Below are 18,937 nucleotides of genomic sequence, written 5' to 3'. Positions count from 1 at the left end.
ATAAATTTTAAAATCTGAAATTGTATCAAGTATCTTATCAGACCACAGTGGAATAAAATTAAAAATCAATCACAAGATGAACTCTCAAAGCTACAGGGAAACGAAACAACTTGCTCCTGAAGGACTTTTGGGTAAAATATGAAATTTGGAAAGCAATAAAAAATTTTTGAAATCAATGAAGCACACACACAATATACCAAAACATCTAAGATACGGTAAAATCTGTGCTGAGAGTAACGTTTACAGTGTTAAATGCCAACATCAAAAATATCAAGATCTCAAATTAACAACCTAACATTGTACCTCAAGGAACTAAAAAAACAAGAAGAAACTAAACCCAAAGCTACAAGAAGAAAATAAATCACAAAGATCAGAACAGAAGTAAATGTAATTGAGATTAAGAAAGTGATACAAAGTATTAATGAAATGAGAAGTTGGTTATTTGAAAGGAGAAACAAGATTGATAGACCACTAGGTAGATTTATCAAGCAAAAAAAGAGAGAAGATTCAAATAAGCACAGTCAGAAATGATAAAACTGACTTACCACTGATATCAGAGAAATACAAAGGATCATCAGAGATTATTTTGAACATCTCTATGTGTACAAAGTAGAAAACCTAGGAGAAATGGAAAAATTTGGGGGAATATACAACCTCTCATGATTGAACCAGGAAGAAATAAAAATTCTGAACAGATCAAGAAGGAGTAATAAAATTGCATCAATTAAAAAAAAAAAAAAAAGCCTAGGACCAGACAAATTCATAGCCAAATGTCACCAGACGTTCTAAGAGCTAGTTTCAATGTTATTGAAACTATTCCAAAACATCGAGGGAATCTCATCAAACTGATTCTACAAAACTAGTATCACCCAGTACCAAAATCAGGTAAGGACACCGTAAAAAAGAAAACTACAGTCCAATATCTCTGATGAACATGGATGTAAAAATTTTCAAAAAAACAACCAGCAAACTGATTCCAGTAGCACATCCAAAAAGATAATGCATCACCGTCAAGTGGGTTTTATTCCAGTGATGTAAGCATGGCTCAAAATATGAAAATCAATACTGTGATATGCTATAACAACAGAATTAAAAACAAAAACCACTCAATCATCTCAATATATGCAGAATAAGCATTTAGCAAAATCCAACATCCCTTCAGTTATCCAAGGAACCATACCTCAAAATAGTAAGAACCATCAAACACACAGCCAACATCATACTAAATGGGAAAAAGCTGGAAACATTCCCCATGAGAACCAAAATAAGACAAGGATGCATGCTCTCACCACTCCTATTCAACACTGTACTGGAAGTTTGTCCAGAAAACTCAGGCAAGACAGAAATAATAGAAGACACCCAAACTGGAAAAAAGGTCAAATTATTTGTTTGCTACGACATCATCTTTTACCTAGAAAACCTTAAATATTCCTCCAAAAGGCTCATAGATTTAATAAATGATTGCAGTTAGGTTTCAGGAAATAAAACAATGTACAGAAATCAGTAGCATTTCTATACACTGATAATGTTCAAGCTAAAACCAAATCAAAACTCAGTCCCATTTACAACAGACATATACACAAAAATTAAATACCTAGGAATACACTTAACTAAGAAAGTGGAAGATCTCTACAAAGAGAAATACATAACACTGATGAAAGAAATCACAGAAGACACAAATGAATTTAAAAAATCACATGTTCGTGGGTTGTAAGAATCAGTATCATTAAAATGACCATGATGCCCAAAGCAATCTACTGATTCAATGCAATTCCTATCAAATTACTAATGTCTTTTTTTGACAGGATTAGAAAAAGCAACTCTAAAATTAATGTGGAATGAAAAAATGCCTGTAAATCCAAAGCAATTCAGCAAAAACAACAAAGTTGGAAGTATCACATCACATCACATGACTTCAAGTTAAACTACAAAGCTACAGTAACCCAAATAACATAGTGCTGGTACAACAGAAACATAGATCAATGAAACAAAATAGAGAACCTATAAATAAACCCACATATCTACAACCAATTGATCTTTACGAAAATAAACAATAGAGAAAGAACACCTATTCAATAAATGGTGCTGGGAAAACTGGATAGCCATATGCAGCAAATGAAACTGGACCCCTATCTCTCATCATATGCAAGAATTAACCTAAGATAAAGACTAAAATATAAGAACTGAAACTACAAAATAATTCCAGAAAAAAAAACTAGGAATAACTCTTCTTGACATTGTCCTGGGCAAAGAATTCATGACTAAGACTTCAAAGGCAAAGGCAATGAAAACAAAACAGACCCGTGAGATGTAAACTAAAAACCTTCTGCACAGCAAAAGAAATAATAAACAGAGTAAACAGACAATCTACAGAATGAGAAAAAGTATTTGCAAATTGTGCCTCTGACAAAGGACTAATTTTCACAATCTACAAACAACTCAACAAGAGAAAAACACTCCATTAGAAAGCGGACAAAGGACATGAACAGACATTTCTCAAAAGAAAACATAAAAGCAACCAACAAACATAAGGAAAAATGCTTAACATCACTGATTATCAGAGGAGCACATTAAAACCACAATGAGATACCATCTCAAACCAATCAGAATGGCTATTATCAAAAAATCAAAAAATAACAGATATTGGTAAAGATGTAGAGAAAAGGTAACACACACCATTGATGGGAATGTATAATACAGTAACCCCTATGGGAAAAGGCACGGAGATTTCTCAAAGAATTAAAAATAAAACTACCATTGAGTCCAGCAGTCCTACTACTGAGTATAAACCTAAAGGAAAGCAAATCACTATACAAAAAAGACACCTGCACTCATGTTTATCACAACACTATTCACAATAGCAAAGTCTTGGAATAAACCTAAGTGTCTATCAATGGATGATCAGATAAAGAAAATATGGAATATATACAACATGGAATACTATGCAGCCATAAAAGGGAATACAATCATGTTTTTGCAGCAATGTAGATGGAGCTAGATGTAATTATTCTATATGAAATAACCCAGAAACTGTAAACCAAATACCATATATTCTCACTTGTAAGTGGGAACCAAACAATGGGTACACATGGATATAAACATAACAAATGACACTGGGGACTCCAAAAGAGGGGAGGCTGAGAGGAGGGTCAGAGTTGAAAAATGAACTATTGGGTACAGTGTTTACTATTTGGGTGGTGGGTTTACTAGAAGCCCAAATATCACCATTACACAATATACCTATGTGATAAACCTGCACATGTACCTGCATCAAAAATAATCTAAAATAATCTAAAAGACAACATACACACAAAAGAAAATGCAGGTTTGATTTTTTTAAATTAAACTTATTTGATATAATTGTAGATATACATACAGTTGCCAGAAATAATACAAGGAGATACTCCATACTTTTTACTCAGTTTCCCACAATGGTAACACCTTGTAAAACTATAGTGCAATATCACACTAGGATACAGACATTGATAGAATCAAGATACAGAACAGATCCATCACAAGTATCTCTCAAATTGCTTGCTTATATCCACACTTACTCTTTTTCCTTCCCAGTTTCTTCTCTCATCTCTAAATCTTGGCTAGTACTAATCTTTTCCCAATTTCTGTAATTTGAAGATTGTTATATAAATGAAATCAAATAGTATATGAACTTTTGGCACTGACTTTATTCACTCAGCATAATTCTTTAGAGACTTATCCAAGTTATTTCATATATCCATAATCCATTCCCTTTTCATTGCTGAGTAGTTTTCCATGGCACAGAAGCACCATAGTTTGTTTAATCATTCACCCTTAAGTTTTTATATGTGGCTATCTTATGAAACCCTTTTGTTCAAATTAGTTTTACTATTGACTGTCTAGAGTCTTCCATGGATATATCATATCATCTACAAATACAATTTTAATACTTTTTTGCAATTATTATGCTTTTAATTGATTTCTATTATGTATTTAGAAAATAATATATGTAACAGATGGAGATGAGGCAATATCAATTATCTAGGAGATTTACACAGAATGGTTTTGAAATCCTGTGGTAAATTCAGTTTGGAATGTTTACTTTAGGCCACTCCTATGGGTCTTCAAAGCATACTTCAAAGCATCAATAAAATCATTCCACATACAAACTGCCTAGCAAGAACACTAATATAAATGATCTATACTACTTAAATAGCAGAATAGGTAGTTCTAACTAAAGTAAACAAAAACTGATCTTGTTTCAGGAAGTTTTATAAGGTTATGACCAGTAGAATTAATCTGAAGATATCAAAATAATTATGGCAAGCAACTAAGAGATTCTTTCTGCAAGAAAAAAAAGTTAACTTTTTTTGAGATACCATTGGGTAAAAGTGAAATTAATTTGTTTGCCTCTGTTGTAATAGAACTATAATGAAAGGCTAGAAAAAATTGAATTGTATGTATCTATAAAATTGCTCCAATGTTAAATTATTAGTAGCTAAAATACCAAAAACATATTTATTGTAAAAAGAAGAATAAGAAATGTATCTAAACTGTTCAAGTAAAGATACATGTTAGACATAAAAGAGAATATTTTTCTTATTTGTAAACTTATTTGAGTTTTAATAGAAGAAAATATATTTGTATTAATTAAAAGTGCAACACATATTAAAACTACTATAAATATAAAGAAATATAAATATAAAGAAAACCCTACAGAAGCACAAGTGTACAGCATTCTATAGAATCACAAATATAATACATAGAATTCTATTTCCAACAGAGAATATTCTTTAGTTTTCAAGTCATTAGATTCCATTTATAATGTTTTACTATGCATTATTACATGACAAGAACAACTCAATACATTCTAAAATACAAGGATAATACACAGGCCACAGTGTTTAAGATAATATTAATAAGTGTAAACTAATAATTATAAACATGAAATTATTTGCCACTAAAAGCACTATTTTGAAAGATTCTTAGGTAAAAATACAAACCAAATTGCAACTACATGGTGGAAATGTTCTGTACCTTGATGTGTATGTTGATTCATGTATGTATGTCTGTGTATATATATTATGTATTGTGTATGTTTATATATGTTATATGCTATGTATCAAGGCACACTCTACAGATTTGTGTAATGTACTGGATGTATATTAGATTTCAGTAAAATAATGTTAAAAAATAATCATACAAAAATTTAAAAATCAGTAATAAAATGTTTAAAGTGTAGGAAAATAAGATATCTCTCACTATCAGAAATCTTCAAGATTTGAATATTCTTTATAACAACTTGCAAATATTTAAAATCAAAATTCCATTTCTGAATATAAAAACACAAAATATCTTATTCATTGTGAAAATGTTTAGATTTCTTGGGAGCCTAGGTGAGAAGATATAGCTAATGCTGCACTTGTACATCAGCTATTTTCCAGAAAGGATCATGTCTCATGCTTTTGCTGTTTAAAAGCATTGTTCATTACTCCCATCATCTTGCCTGTCTTTAGACTGTGGGTTTAGTCCTCGAAGAGTCCCAATGTTTCTCTCTGCCAAATGCCTGAGAGAATGTGCAACCCTGGCACAATTTAGATAATATACTCAATATGTTTACTATATATTTCATTGTTCATTTACATTTTAGGACTTATTCATTGCCTTAAGAAGGGAAATATAATTTGTGGCCATTATTGTACATTGTTGTTGAATATTGCCAAAAAAACATATCCATTAATAAGTTTGTTACTGGATAAACAGGTAGTTACTTTGTCTATTAAAAGACTTATGAAGAAATCCTTGGTGGGTTATTATATAGATATTTAAGAGAATATCTATATATAATATACATAATACTATATAGATATTTAAGGGATTATCTATATATAATAGATAAATGATAATAGATATTAAGGGAAGCAGGTTGGGGTTTTTGAGTGGCTTGGGAGCACATTGATATTCCTCTCAATTAAATTATGAAATGTTAGTTGCGACTATTTGAAAATTTGCTATTTGACACATTTTTGGGGATTAGAGTTATATAATGAAGAAAGTCTGTGGTGAAAAAATTATAGTTTTTATAGTTAAACATCATGAGATATAAATAAAGGTTTACTGAGGGGTAAACTCATAGCCTTGAATCTTTTACACTAAGCAATAAATATGAAAATAATGTACAAAGCTTTCAGCTCTGTAAGTTAAAAAAGAACAGAAAACAATCATGTAAAAAGACTGAGAGAAAGTAATGACAATAAAAGCAAAATTAATGCACGAATATTTTTGTCAAGTAAAAATTGCAAATAAAATCATTGCTTCTTTGGTGGAAAATTAGACAAAATAGTCTGGAGAAAAGAGCAATGAAAATTGTTCCAGAATAATGCAAAAAGCATCAAGTATCCCATATCTTCTTAAAAAAAAAAAAGCATTTACAGAATTTTTCCAATTATAATAGTAATTAATATTCAACAATATTAAAAATACTAGAATTCTCAAAAAACTATTTTATTGTTTAGCCAGAACAACTTTACAAAGTAAACAGATCAAAAAAAGATATGATTTTTCTAAGATCATAGAGTCACACAGCTCTAACTACAAAGTTAAATAAGAAGAAAAAACAATTTACGCTCATTCACCAAAATATTTACATTTATCTTTACAAATCTTCATATGTACAAACCATATAATCTTTTTCATATTTTATTTGGCTAGTATATAGCCACTTGTAATCACTAAAGAAAGGCTCATGTGAATAAAACTCCCTAAATTTTTTATGTTTAAAACAGTTTGTGGTGCACATTTGTATGTGACCCCCCACTGCTCCATCAATGGTACATCCTCCAATTGCTTTTGTTGTATTCCTTAAGTTTTGATATATTGCTTCCATTTTCATTTTTGCCTCAAGATATTTTGATTTTCCTTTTGAGTTATTCCTTGACCCAATGGGTATTCAGTTTCCATATATTTATAAATTTTCCAGTTCTCTTCCTATTACTGATTTCTAATTTCATGTCATTGTGGTCAGAAGAGATGCTTGATGTGATTTCAGTCTCCTTAAAGTGGTTAACACTTGTTTTGTGGCCCACCATATGATCTATACTGGAAAATGTTTTGTGTGCACATGATAAAAATGTGCATTCTGCTGCTTTGGATGGAATGTTCTGTATATGTCTGTTAGGTCCATTTTGTCTAGAGTGTTGTCAAGTCCTTTGTTTCCCTATTAGTTTTCTCTGTAGATGATCTATCAATTTTTTGAAAATAGGGTCTTAGAGTCTCCTATTATTATTGCATTGTAGTCTACTTCTTCCTTCAGTTCTGTTAATATTTGCTTTATATATTTAGGTGCTCCAATATCTAGTGCGTATGTATTTACAATTGTTATATCCTCTTTATGAATTGACCACTTTATTATTATATGAATAACCTCTTTGTCTCTTTTTTAAGTTTTTGTTTTAATGTCCATTTTATCTGATAGAAGCAGAGCTTTTCTCACTCTCTTTTATTAACATTTGGGTGGATTATCTGTTTTCCTCTTGTAACTTTCTGTCTAAGCGCATCCTCAAAGCTGAAATAAGTCTCTTGTAGGCAGCATATAGTTGGGTATTGTCTTTTAATCCATTCAGCCCCTCTATCTTTTGACTGGAGATTGTAATCCATTTAAATTCAATGTAATTGACATATAAAGACTTACTCCTACCATTTTGTTTTTCATTTTCTGGTTGTTTGGTAGATCCTTTGCTCATTTATTACTTTCTTGCTGTCTGCCTTTGTGATTTTATTATTTTCTCTGGCTGTATAATTTGATTCTTTTCTGTGTCTTTTGCGGGTCTACTGTAGGTTTTTACTTTGTAGTTACCATGTGACTTACATAAATCCTATTATAATTACAACAGTCTATTTTGATATCGTAACACACTCACAGGAAGAACCATTTCAGGTTCATGGGAGCAAGAACTCACTACCTTAAGACCAACAGCAAGTCACCTCTGCAGGTAGAACCCAAGTGATTCAGACACCTCCTAATAAACTCTACTTAAACTTTCACCTCTCAATATTACCGTGCTGAGAAATAAGGTTCCACATGAGTTTGGCAAGAACACTCATACCATAGCAAAACAAAGTAGACTTTAAGCCAAAAACTGTCACAAGGGACAAATAACATTATTTTTTAATGATAAAGGGATCAATTTATCAAGAGGATGTAACAATTAAAAGTATATATGCACCCAACATCAGAATGCCTAAATAAACCAAAGATTATTTGACATGAGATGAGAAATGAATAGCAATACAATAGTAACAAGAGACTTTAATACTCTGCTTTCAACATTGGATAAACTAAGAAGACAGAAGATTAATAATGAAATTACTGGATTGCACCGTGATAACAGACATATACAGACCATTCCATCCAACAGCAGTAGATTATACTTTTCTGTCTTATGCAAATGGGACATTCTCTAGGATAGACCATATGTTAGGCCACAAATAAATTTTAATAAATTTAAGAAGTTTGAAATCATATCTAGTATTGTTTTCAATCACAATGGCTGGAAACTACAAGTTAATAATGAGGAATGTGGGAAAATTAAAAAATATCTGGAAATCAATGTAATCTTGGCCAATGGGTCAAGGAAGAAATCAAAAGCGAAGTTAAAGAAAACCTTGGAACAAAGGAAAATGGAAACATGACATACTAAAACCTGTGAGATGCAGCAAATGGAGCTCTGAGTTGGAAATGTACAGCTGTGAATGCCTATATGAAAAAAAAATTCCCAATAAATAACCTAACATTATTCCTTAAGGAACTAAAATAACAAGAGCAAATTAAAATCAAAGTTAGCAGAAGGAAGGAAATACCAAAATCAGAACAGAAACAAAGCAAATAGAGAATAGAAAAATCATCTAAAAACTCAATAAAACTAAGAGTTCATTTTTTGAGGAAATAAAATGGACAAACCTTTAGCAAGACTAAAAAAAGAGAATATTCAAATAAAATAAAAAGGAAAGTGGAGACATTACGATACCTCTGAAATAAAAAGAATTATGAGACTATTATAAATAATCATATGCCAGCAAATTGAAAAAACCTAAATGGAATGGACAAATACCTAGAAAAATGCAACCTATTAATATTAATCAGGAAGAAAGAGGAAGCTGGAACATACCAATAACAAATAAAGACATTGAAGAGGTAATTAAAAACCTCCCAACAATGGAGAGCCCAACACCAGATGGCTTTAGGGGTGAATTCTACTAAACAAACATATAAAGAAGAATTAGTATCAATACTCTTTAAACTCTGGAAATAAAACTAGAGAGAATACTCCCAAACACACTTAGTGAGGTCAGCATCACCTTGGTACCAAAACCAGACAGAGATACCACAAGAAAACTACAGGTCAATTTCTCTGATGAACAATGATGTAAAAATCCTTAATAAGATCTTAGCAAACCAAATTTAAAAACACATGAAAAAGATTATACATCATCAAGTGGGTTTTATCCCTAGCACGCAAGGCTGGTTTAATAAATGTAATTCAATCAATGTGACACATCATACCAATAGAATCAATTATGATAGCCTCATGATCATATTAATTGATGCAAAAAAAAACCATTTGATAAAGCTCAACATTCTTTTTTTGGATAAAAACTCTCACCAGTTTAGATGTAGAAATAAATTTCCTAAACGTAATGAAGGCCATTTATGAAAAACCCATGGCTAACATTATAATCAATTGGAAAAACCAGAACACTTTTCCACTAAGATCCAGTACAAGACAAGGATACTCTCTCTTGGCATTTCTCTTTAACACAGTGCTGCAAGTACTAGCAAGGGCTATCAGACAAAAAAAGAAAAAGAAAATGAAAAAACATGAAAATGGGAAAGGAACACATAAAATTATCTGTATTTACAGATTACATGATTGTATCTGCAGAAAATCCTAAAGCGTTCTCAAAAAAGTTAGAACTGACTAAGTGATTTCTGCAAAGTTACAGAATACTAAATCAATATACAAGAATCAATTGCATTTCTATATATTAACAACAAACTATCCAAAAAAGATATTTAAAAATTCCATTTAATAAGAGTGTCAAAAATAACTATTTAAGAATAAATTTAACTAAGGAGGTGAAAAATCTGCAGACTGAATATTGTAAGACACTGAAGAAAGAAATTGAAGAAGACAACAATAAAGATATCCCATGCTATGTATCAGAAGAATCAATATGGTTAACATGTCCATGCTACCCAAACCTGTATACAATGCCAACACAATCTCTAACCAAATCTTAATGACATTCTTCACAGAAATAGAATAAACAATTCTAAAATTTGTATAGAGACACAAAATATCCTGAGAGGGCAAAGCAATTATGAGAAAAAAAAAAGTTGTAGGCAATAAACCTCTTGATTTAAAATTGCATTAAAAAGCTATAGAAATAATAATTTTAAAAAACTATGGTATTGGCACGAACACCGACACAGAGATCAGTGGTATAGAATACAGTGCCCAGAAATAAATGACAAACATATGCGGTGAACTAATTTTTGACAAGGGCACCAAAAGAATACAATCAGGAAAAGATAGTTTCTTCAATAAATGGTGCTGGGAAAACTGAATTTCCACATGCAAAAGGATGAAATGGACCGTTATTTTATGCCACTCAAAAACTCCACAAAAAATGGATAGGCTACCTAAATGTAAGACATAAGGCTATAAAACTTCTAAATGAGAACATAGGGCAATAGCTTCTTGACACTGACATATGTGATGAATATTTGGATATCATACCAATAGCCTGGGCTACAACAGCAAAAATAAACAAATGGGACAATATCTAACTAAATGTCTTCTGTACATCAAAGAAAATAATCAATGAAATGAAACGGCGACCTATGAATTAGGAAAATATATTGACAGATAATATAACTACTACTATCTACTAACTAATATCTATAATTTATAAAGAATTCATACAACTCAAAGTAGAAAACAACCCAATTAACAAGCCAGTGACGTGAATAGATATTCCTTCAAAGAAGACATAGAAATATATGAAAATACATGCAGGTATATGAAAAGGTGCTCAACATCATTAATTTTTAGGGAAATGCAAATTAAAACCACTATGAATATTACCTCACATAGAATGGCTATTAAGAAGTCAAGAGGCCGGGTGCGGTGGCTCAAGCCTGTAATCCCAGCACTTTGGGAGGCCGAGACAGGCGGATCACGAGGTCAAGAGATCGAGACCATCCTGGCTAACACGGTGAAACCCCGTCTCTACTAAAAAAATACAAAAAAAAAAAAACCAAAAACAAACAACTAGCCAGGCGTGGTGGCAGGCGCCTGTAGTCCCAGCTACTCGGGAGGCTGAGGCAGGAGAATGGCATAAACTCGGGAGGCGGAGCTTGCAGTGAGCCGACATCCCGCCCTTCACTCCAGCCTGGGCGACAGAGCGAGACTCTGTCTCAAAAAAAAAAAAAAAAATTCAAGAGACAAACAAATTTGGTAAGCGTGTGCATAAATGGGAACCCTTGTACACTATTGGTAAGAATGTAGACTGATGTAGCTATTGAGGAAAACAGTATGAGAGTTCCTAAAGAAATTTAAAACAGAACTACCATGTGACCCAGCAATCTCACTTTTGGGTATATTACTCAAAGGAAATGAAATCACCACATCATAAGGGTATCTGCACTCCCATGTTCATTGCAGCATTCTTCACAATAGCCAAGGTATAGAAACAGCCTAAGTGCTTACTGATTAATGAATGGATAAAAATATTTTGGTGTATATGTAAAACAGAATATTATTCTGCATTTTAAAAACGGAGATCCTGTCATTTGCCCCACAATGTAGAACCTGGAAGGAATAATCCAGTGAAATTAGCCAGACACAGAAATAAAAATATTTCATGATCTCACTGATATTTGGAAAATAAGAAAAATCAAAGATACAGAAATAAAGAATAAAACATTGGTTACTGGGACCAGGCAAGGTGGGTGGGGTAGAGCATGAGTGGGAAGATATAGGTTAGAGGTTATGAAGGAGCACATATGTAGGATGAACTAGTCTAAAGATCTAATGTACAACATGAAGGTACTAGTCAATAAAATTGCACTGTTAATAAAAAAATCATGGACAAAAAATTTTGAAAGCAATAAGGGAAAGAAAGTTCCTCACATACAAGGGAAAGTGGTGGCTTTCAGTGGATTTTTCAACAAAAACTTTGCAAGTCAGGAGAGAGTCTGATTATGCAGTTGACACCTGAAGAATATAAATTGAAGTACTTGGGTTCACTTACATATGGATTTTCATCTGCCTCTACCACCGCCAAGACCAATCCCTCTTTTTCCTCCTTTTCCTCAGCCTACTTAACATGAAGATGACAAGAACAGCTCAGCCAAGCTTCTGATTCCGTGGAACATGGAGCACTTCATCAGTTTGGCCCCAGAAGGCACAACTGCTCTGGGGGACCTAAGCTTAGGGTCCCTGGAAGGTGGAGCATTGTCTCAGCTTTGGCACTGGAGAAGGAGGATGCTCTGGTAGGCTGAGACTTTGGGTCCCCAAGGGGTGGGGTGCTGTTTCACTTTGGGTACCAGGGGGTGCAAATGCTCCAGTGGGTCAAGGCTTCAGGTCCTGCCCCTTTCTCTCTTTTCATCTAAAAATGTTGCAATGTAAAATTTAACTCTTTCAATGGTTTCCTATAAACCCTGTAGCCTTTCTTCATTCTTTTTTCCTTTGCTCCTCTAACTGGATACTTTCAATTGACCTGTCTTAGAGTTCACAGATTCTTTCTTCTGCTTGATCAAGTCTGCTGTTGACACTGTCTATTGCATTTTTTATTTCATTCACTGTATTCTTAAGCTCCAGAGTTCCGGTTTTTTTAATTCCTATTTCTTTATTGATCTCATTTTGTTCAAGTATCTTTTTCTATTGTTTAGTTGTCTATCTGTGTTTTCTTTTAGTTCACTTAGTTTCCTTAAAGCAATTATTTTGAATTCTTTATCAGGAAATTATTGAGTATCCATTTATTTTGGGTTACTAGAAAATTATTGCATTCTGTTGCTGGTATCATGTTTCTTTGTTTTCCTTGTTTCTTTTTGCTTTGCATTAATGTCTGCACATTTGATGGTGCAGTCACCTCTTCCAGAATTTACATGTTGGTTTTGGTGGGGAAAGAGCTTCAACTATAGGTGGATGTGAAGGCATTGGCTAGGTGAGGTGTCATGTTTCTGGCTTGGTGAGCATGCAACAGCTTACACTCCGCATGCAGCTCTGTCAGATGAAGTCAGCGTCAGTGAAAATTGCAGCATCCTCAGTCGCCAAGGCTAGCGGTGTTTGCGATGGCTGTGAGGGTTGTTAGGGTCTTCAGTTAGAAAGGCTGCTGGGATATTACTAATCTCTTTTTCTCCCATAGTGGAATTCATGCCCACAGATATTCCTAAAAATGCCAGGTTCAGTTTGTGGGCATCCTCGTGGTGGTGGTGGTGGCATCAGTGTCTGATGCCCAGTGCCCACAAAGTGGCCATGGTGCCAGGATTTGGAGTATGAATACACATGAAGAGTCAGTGGCTCCAGGGTCTGGGGCAGTAGGGACATTGGTGCCTGTGGTGCAGGTTCCTTTGTAGCAGGATTAATAATGGTGTGTGAGGCATGTGAACTTTTGGAGAAACGAGAAAATGAGGTCTGGAGAATAAATCCATGCAGAGCTCAGGAATCCGAGGTGGTGTTGCAGTGGGTCCAGTGTCATGGGTGCAGGTGTTTGCCCTGGGATCTGGGGTCCAGAGCATGGGCATGTGCACATTTACTGTTGCTCTCGAGTCCACAATGCAGATGCAGCTGCTGCAGCAGTGGCTCTGGTGTCCATATGAGGTGTTTGTAGAGCAGCTGTAGAGCTAGAGTTTAAAGTGCAGACATGTGTGGAGTAAAAGTGGTTCCATGGTCCCAGATGCAGGCTAGCTTGTTGTGGAAATGACTTTGGAATATGAAACATGGACATGCATGCTCCTGCAACAAAGCTGAGGCCTAGAATGTGGGTATGCAAAGGGTGTCTGTGGCTCTGGAGTCTGTGGCATGCATGGTTTTGGATGCGAGTAGCCTTGGGTAGCACAACAGTGGCTTCTTATTGAGGTTGGAGCACAGCAGTGTCTCTCTCTCTCTCTCCAGGAGGTCAAAACAGCAATGGCTGTTGGTTAACCACCTCAGTGGCAAGAGCCAGCAGTGTCCTCAAGACAAAAAGGATGAACACTAAGGGGACATCTGATGTGAAAGCTGCAGGGAGTGTGTGGCTGCCTCAGGAACTGTTGAAGTCCTTAGTAGAAAAGGCTGCTAGGATCCTTTGCAGAGCAGGCCACTGGAGACCAGAATGGTACCTGCCTCATGACTGATTCTGATATTCTCCACCTTTCTTTGTTCCTAGCTGTATCCAGATGTCTCACATATGTCAATCTCCCCAGAAATCCTTTCTGTGCAATTATTGGGTTTTGCTGTACTATATTGCTGTAGGTTTTAAACATGATGTTTAAGCCCTTCTAGGACTATTTTTGTTCATGGGTAGCAGTCTAACTATTTTGTGTGTGTGCGTGAGAGAGATAAAAGCTGATATAACCTAATCCACCATGTTGCTCATATCATTTATCTCTCCCACTTCTTATAAGGACACCAATCATATTGGATTAGAGCCCACCCATGTAATGCCATTTAACCTTAATTACTTCTTTAAAGATCACACCTCCAAATACAGTCACATTGTGAAGTGTAGTAGAGATTAGGAATTTACTTCAACATATGAATTTTGGGGAAGATACAATTCAGTTCATAATAGGTCTGTAGAACATTATTCTACCCTTCATCATGTTCTTTTCTTATAGTATCTTTGTATGAATGCTGTGGTCATTTCGTTTTTGTTTCTTATGTTTGAATTAATTTGATTTTTTATATAACTAGCAGGAGATTCTTACCTGTGTGTATTCATAGGTGGTTTCTCAGGGTTATTTTCAAGTCTTTACCTCTCAAAGCCTCCCTCCATAAGGTATAAAACATTTTCTTATAAAAGTGATTTGGTTAGTAAAAACTGACATTAAGCAGTTTTAAAAATTAGATAACATTTAGATAGAAATATTTACAAGAACTATGTGAAAACAGTTAATAGCTTCTGGTGGTTAGTAATAATAACCTTATTAAAAAATGCCAGGAGGTCATTCCAGGAACATGAAACTGTATTTCTCAACCTTAGTTTTAAACCCTAGTACTTAAATCTCTTGATAAATGTTCTAGGATTGAGTTTTACTTTCCTTTAGCTTTTCAATCCTACCATTTTCACCTACACAGTGATTAAAAAACAGGTTTTCCTTGATTAATGTTCTCTGAGAAATTAAATAATTTCTAGATTTTTTCCTAAATAATATTATTTGCTAATTAAATATAAGTAGTATTCTAAAAGCAGTTTAAAACATGTATGGTCCAAATATAGTACATACATGGTATGACTTTATTTCTGTGACATTTCCATAACAATTTTCCATAATATTTCCATAATAATTCCATTGCTTATAAGATATTGGCTTCTAAATTTAATAAGTAATTAATTATGGTAAAATGAAATTTTCAGAAGAAAGTAAAGAACATTTATTTTAACACATGGGTATTGCTATGGCACGCTTTGTGAGAAAAAGAACTACCAATATTTTTGGATGGAATAAATAAAATACTGCAACCCCAAAATTTTAAAAACCAAAACAATGATCAATATTTAAATGATATATTCATACCTGAACACCAAAGAAAAATGGTATTCCCTAGATCTTCTTTAAATTCATCATTAAAGAGGTAACTAGATTCTGGAAATGCTTCATGGAATGTTGCATATATGGCTTGTGCCAAACAATCAGGATATATCTACCAAAATAAAATCGTATCAAATTAATTTTATATTTTTAAATTTTAATATATGTCAGCTGCCAAAGAAATTATTATTTTTTAAATTTGCCTTACAATTAACCAAATAAAAATTCGCCATTTTTTAAATTCTAAAATCACATTTATATAAATTAATGTACATCACTATGCCTGATAGCTAAATTTGAACTGGAATATGTTTCAGTAAGGAGCAATGCCACCCTCTCCACTCCCTCCAACCACCTGGAAATTAAATTTCTTTGGTTTCCTTATGATTTTAAATTTTAGTTTTTAAAACTAGTTACACACTTATTTAATATTTTTAACTTTCATTTTATCTTCAAGGGTACATGTGCAGGTTTCTTATATAGTCAAATTGCACGTTAAGGAGGTTTTGTGAACAGATTATTTCTTTTTATAAACACTAGTACAATTTATTGAGAAAGTAAGTCTGAGTCACAGGCAGTGGAGGGAGAAGATGATGAAATTATTGGGTTGGATTGTTGTTGTTGTTTTAAAAATTTATTTTGATTTCAATAGTTTTTGGGGAACAGGTGGTGTCTGATTGCACGGAAAAGTTCTTCAGTGGTGATTTCTGAGATTTTGATGCACTCATCACCTGAGCAATGCACACTGTACCCAATTTGTAGGCTTTTATCCCTCATGTCCCTCCCATTCCGATCCCCCTCCCATCCTTTCCCCTGAGTCCCCAAAGTCCATTATATGCATGCCTCTGCATTCTCATAGCTTAGCTCTCGCGTATAAGTGAGACCATATGATGCCTGGCTTTCCATTCTTGAGTTACTCCACTTAGAATAATTGTCCCAAGCTCCATCCAGGTTGCTGTGAATGCCATTATTTCATTCCTTTTAATGGTTGAGTAGTATTCATATATATATATATATATATACACACACACACACACACACCACATTTTCTTTATCCACTTGTTGGTTGGTAAGCATTTAGGCTGGTTTCATATATTTGCAATTGCAAATTGTGCTGCTATAAATATGCGTGTGCAAGTGACTTTTCCATATAATGTCTTCTTTTCCTCTAAGTAGATACCCAGTAGTGGTATTGCTGGATCAAACAGTAGTTCTACTTTTAGTTCTTTAAGGAATCCCATACTGTTTTCCATAGTTGTTTTATTAGTTTACATTACCACCAGCAGTGTAAAAGTGCTCCCTTTTCACCACACCACATATGATGTATCACACTGATTGATTTGCATATGTTGAACCATCCTTCCACTTCAGGAATAAATGCCACTTGGTATTGATGAATGATCCTTCTAATGTATTGTTGAATTCGGTTTGCGGTATCTTGTTGAGGATTTTCGCATCAATATCCATCACTGATACTGGTCTGTGGTTTTCTTTTCTTTTCTTGATGTGCCTTTGTCTAGTTTTGGTATCCAAATAATACTGCCTTGTAGAATGAGTTTGGGAGTATTCCCTCCTCCTCTTTTTCTTTGAAATAGTTTGAGTAGAATTCGTATTAGTTCTTCTTGGAATGTTTGGTAGAATTCAGCAGTGAAGCCAGCAAGTCCTGGGCTTTTCCTTACTGGGATACTTTTTAATATGGCTTTGATCTCATTACTTTGTTTGTTCAGAATTTGAATTTGTTCCTGGTTCAATCTTGGGAGGTGGCAATATTTAGAACTCTGTCAATTTCTTCTAGATTTTCTAATTTATTGGCATACAGTTGCTCATGGTAGCGACTAATAATTCCTTGACTTTCTGCAGTATCAGTTGCAATGTCTCCTTTTTCATTTCTGATTTCATTTGTATCTTGCCTTTTTTACTTAGTTTGGCTAATGATTTGTCAATTTTTTCTAACTTTTCAGAAAACAAACTTGTTTTATTGATCTTTCTTATCAGTTGTTTTCATTTCAATCTCATTTACTTCTGCTCTGATCTTTATTATTTCTTTTCTTCTACTAATTTTGGGTTTGGTTTGCTCTTGCTTTTCTAATTATTTAAGACACATGGTGAGACTGTTTCTTTTAAGTTGTTCTTTATTGATGTAGGCACTTACAGCTATAAATATGCCTTTTAGTACTGCTTTCACTCTATTCCATAGATTTTGGCATGTTGTGTTTCCATAATCATTTGTTTAAAGAGATTTTTCAAATTCTTTCTTAATTTCTTCATTGATCCACTGGTCATTAGGAGCATATTGTTTAATTTCCACGTGTTTGCTTTCCAAATTTCTTCTCGTTATTGATTTGCACATATATTTTTCCATTGTTATATCCTCTTGCTGAATTGACCCCTTTATTATTATATAATAACCTTCTTTGTTTCTTCTTACAGTTTCTGCATTTAAGTCTATTTTGTCTGATATAAGTATAGCAACTCCTCCTTTTTGGTTTCCATTGGCATAGAGTATCTTTCTTCATACCTTTATTTTCAGTCTATGTGTATCTTTATAGGTGAAGTATGTTTTTTGTCAGCAATAGAACAATGAGTCTTGTTTTTTCATCCATTCAGCCAGTCTTTGAATTAGAGTTTAGTCCACTTACACTCAATATTATTATTGATAAGGGCTTACTTCTGTGATTTTGTTATTTATTTTCTTGTTGTTCTGTGATCTTCTCTTCCTTCTTTCTTTGTTCCTGTCTTCCTGTAGTGAAAGTGATTTTTCTCTGGTGACATGCTTTAGTTTCTTGCTTTGTATTTTTTGTGTATCTACTGTGTGTTTTTTGGTTTGAGGTTACCATGAGGCTTGCAAATACTATTTTAAGACCCATATTTTAACCTGGTAACAACATAACACTATTTCCATAAACAAACTAATAAAAACTCAATGTTTTAAATTTGTCCCCCCACTTTTTAACTTTTTGTTGTTTCTATTTATATCTTACTGTATTATGTCTTTTTTTTTTTAATTTATTTATTATTATTATACTTTAAGTTGTAGGGTACATGTGCATAACATGCAGGTTTGTTACATATGTATACTTGTGCCATGTTAGTCGGCTGCACCCATCAACTCGTCATTTACATCAGGTATAACTCCCAATGCAATCCCTCCCCCCTCCCCCC

At 33.6% G+C, this 18,937-nt stretch overlaps 1 protein-coding gene across 8 annotated transcripts in view; it reads right to left on the bottom strand.

The window, feature by feature from the left end:
- Positions 1–18,937, bottom strand: part of LOC116275848 (protein FAM227B) — a 290,793-nt gene that overhangs the window by 209,236 nt on the left and 62,620 nt on the right. For all 8 annotated transcript variants that reach the window (XM_031668708.1, XM_031668712.1, XM_031668713.1 and 5 more), the window contains one exon: positions 15,761–15,887. In XM_031668708.1, coding sequence (XP_031524568.1) covers positions 15,761–15,887 — 127 coding nt within the window. The remainder of the gene's footprint in view (positions 1–15,760; positions 15,888–18,937) is intronic.

The sequence above is a fragment of the Papio anubis genome, chromosome 7 (assembly GCF_008728515.1).
Source record: "Papio anubis isolate 15944 chromosome 7, Panubis1.0, whole genome shotgun sequence".
NCBI classification, from domain to species: domain Eukaryota; kingdom Metazoa; phylum Chordata; class Mammalia; order Primates; family Cercopithecidae; genus Papio; species Papio anubis.
This window is presented reverse-complemented; position numbering and strand designations above follow the sequence as displayed.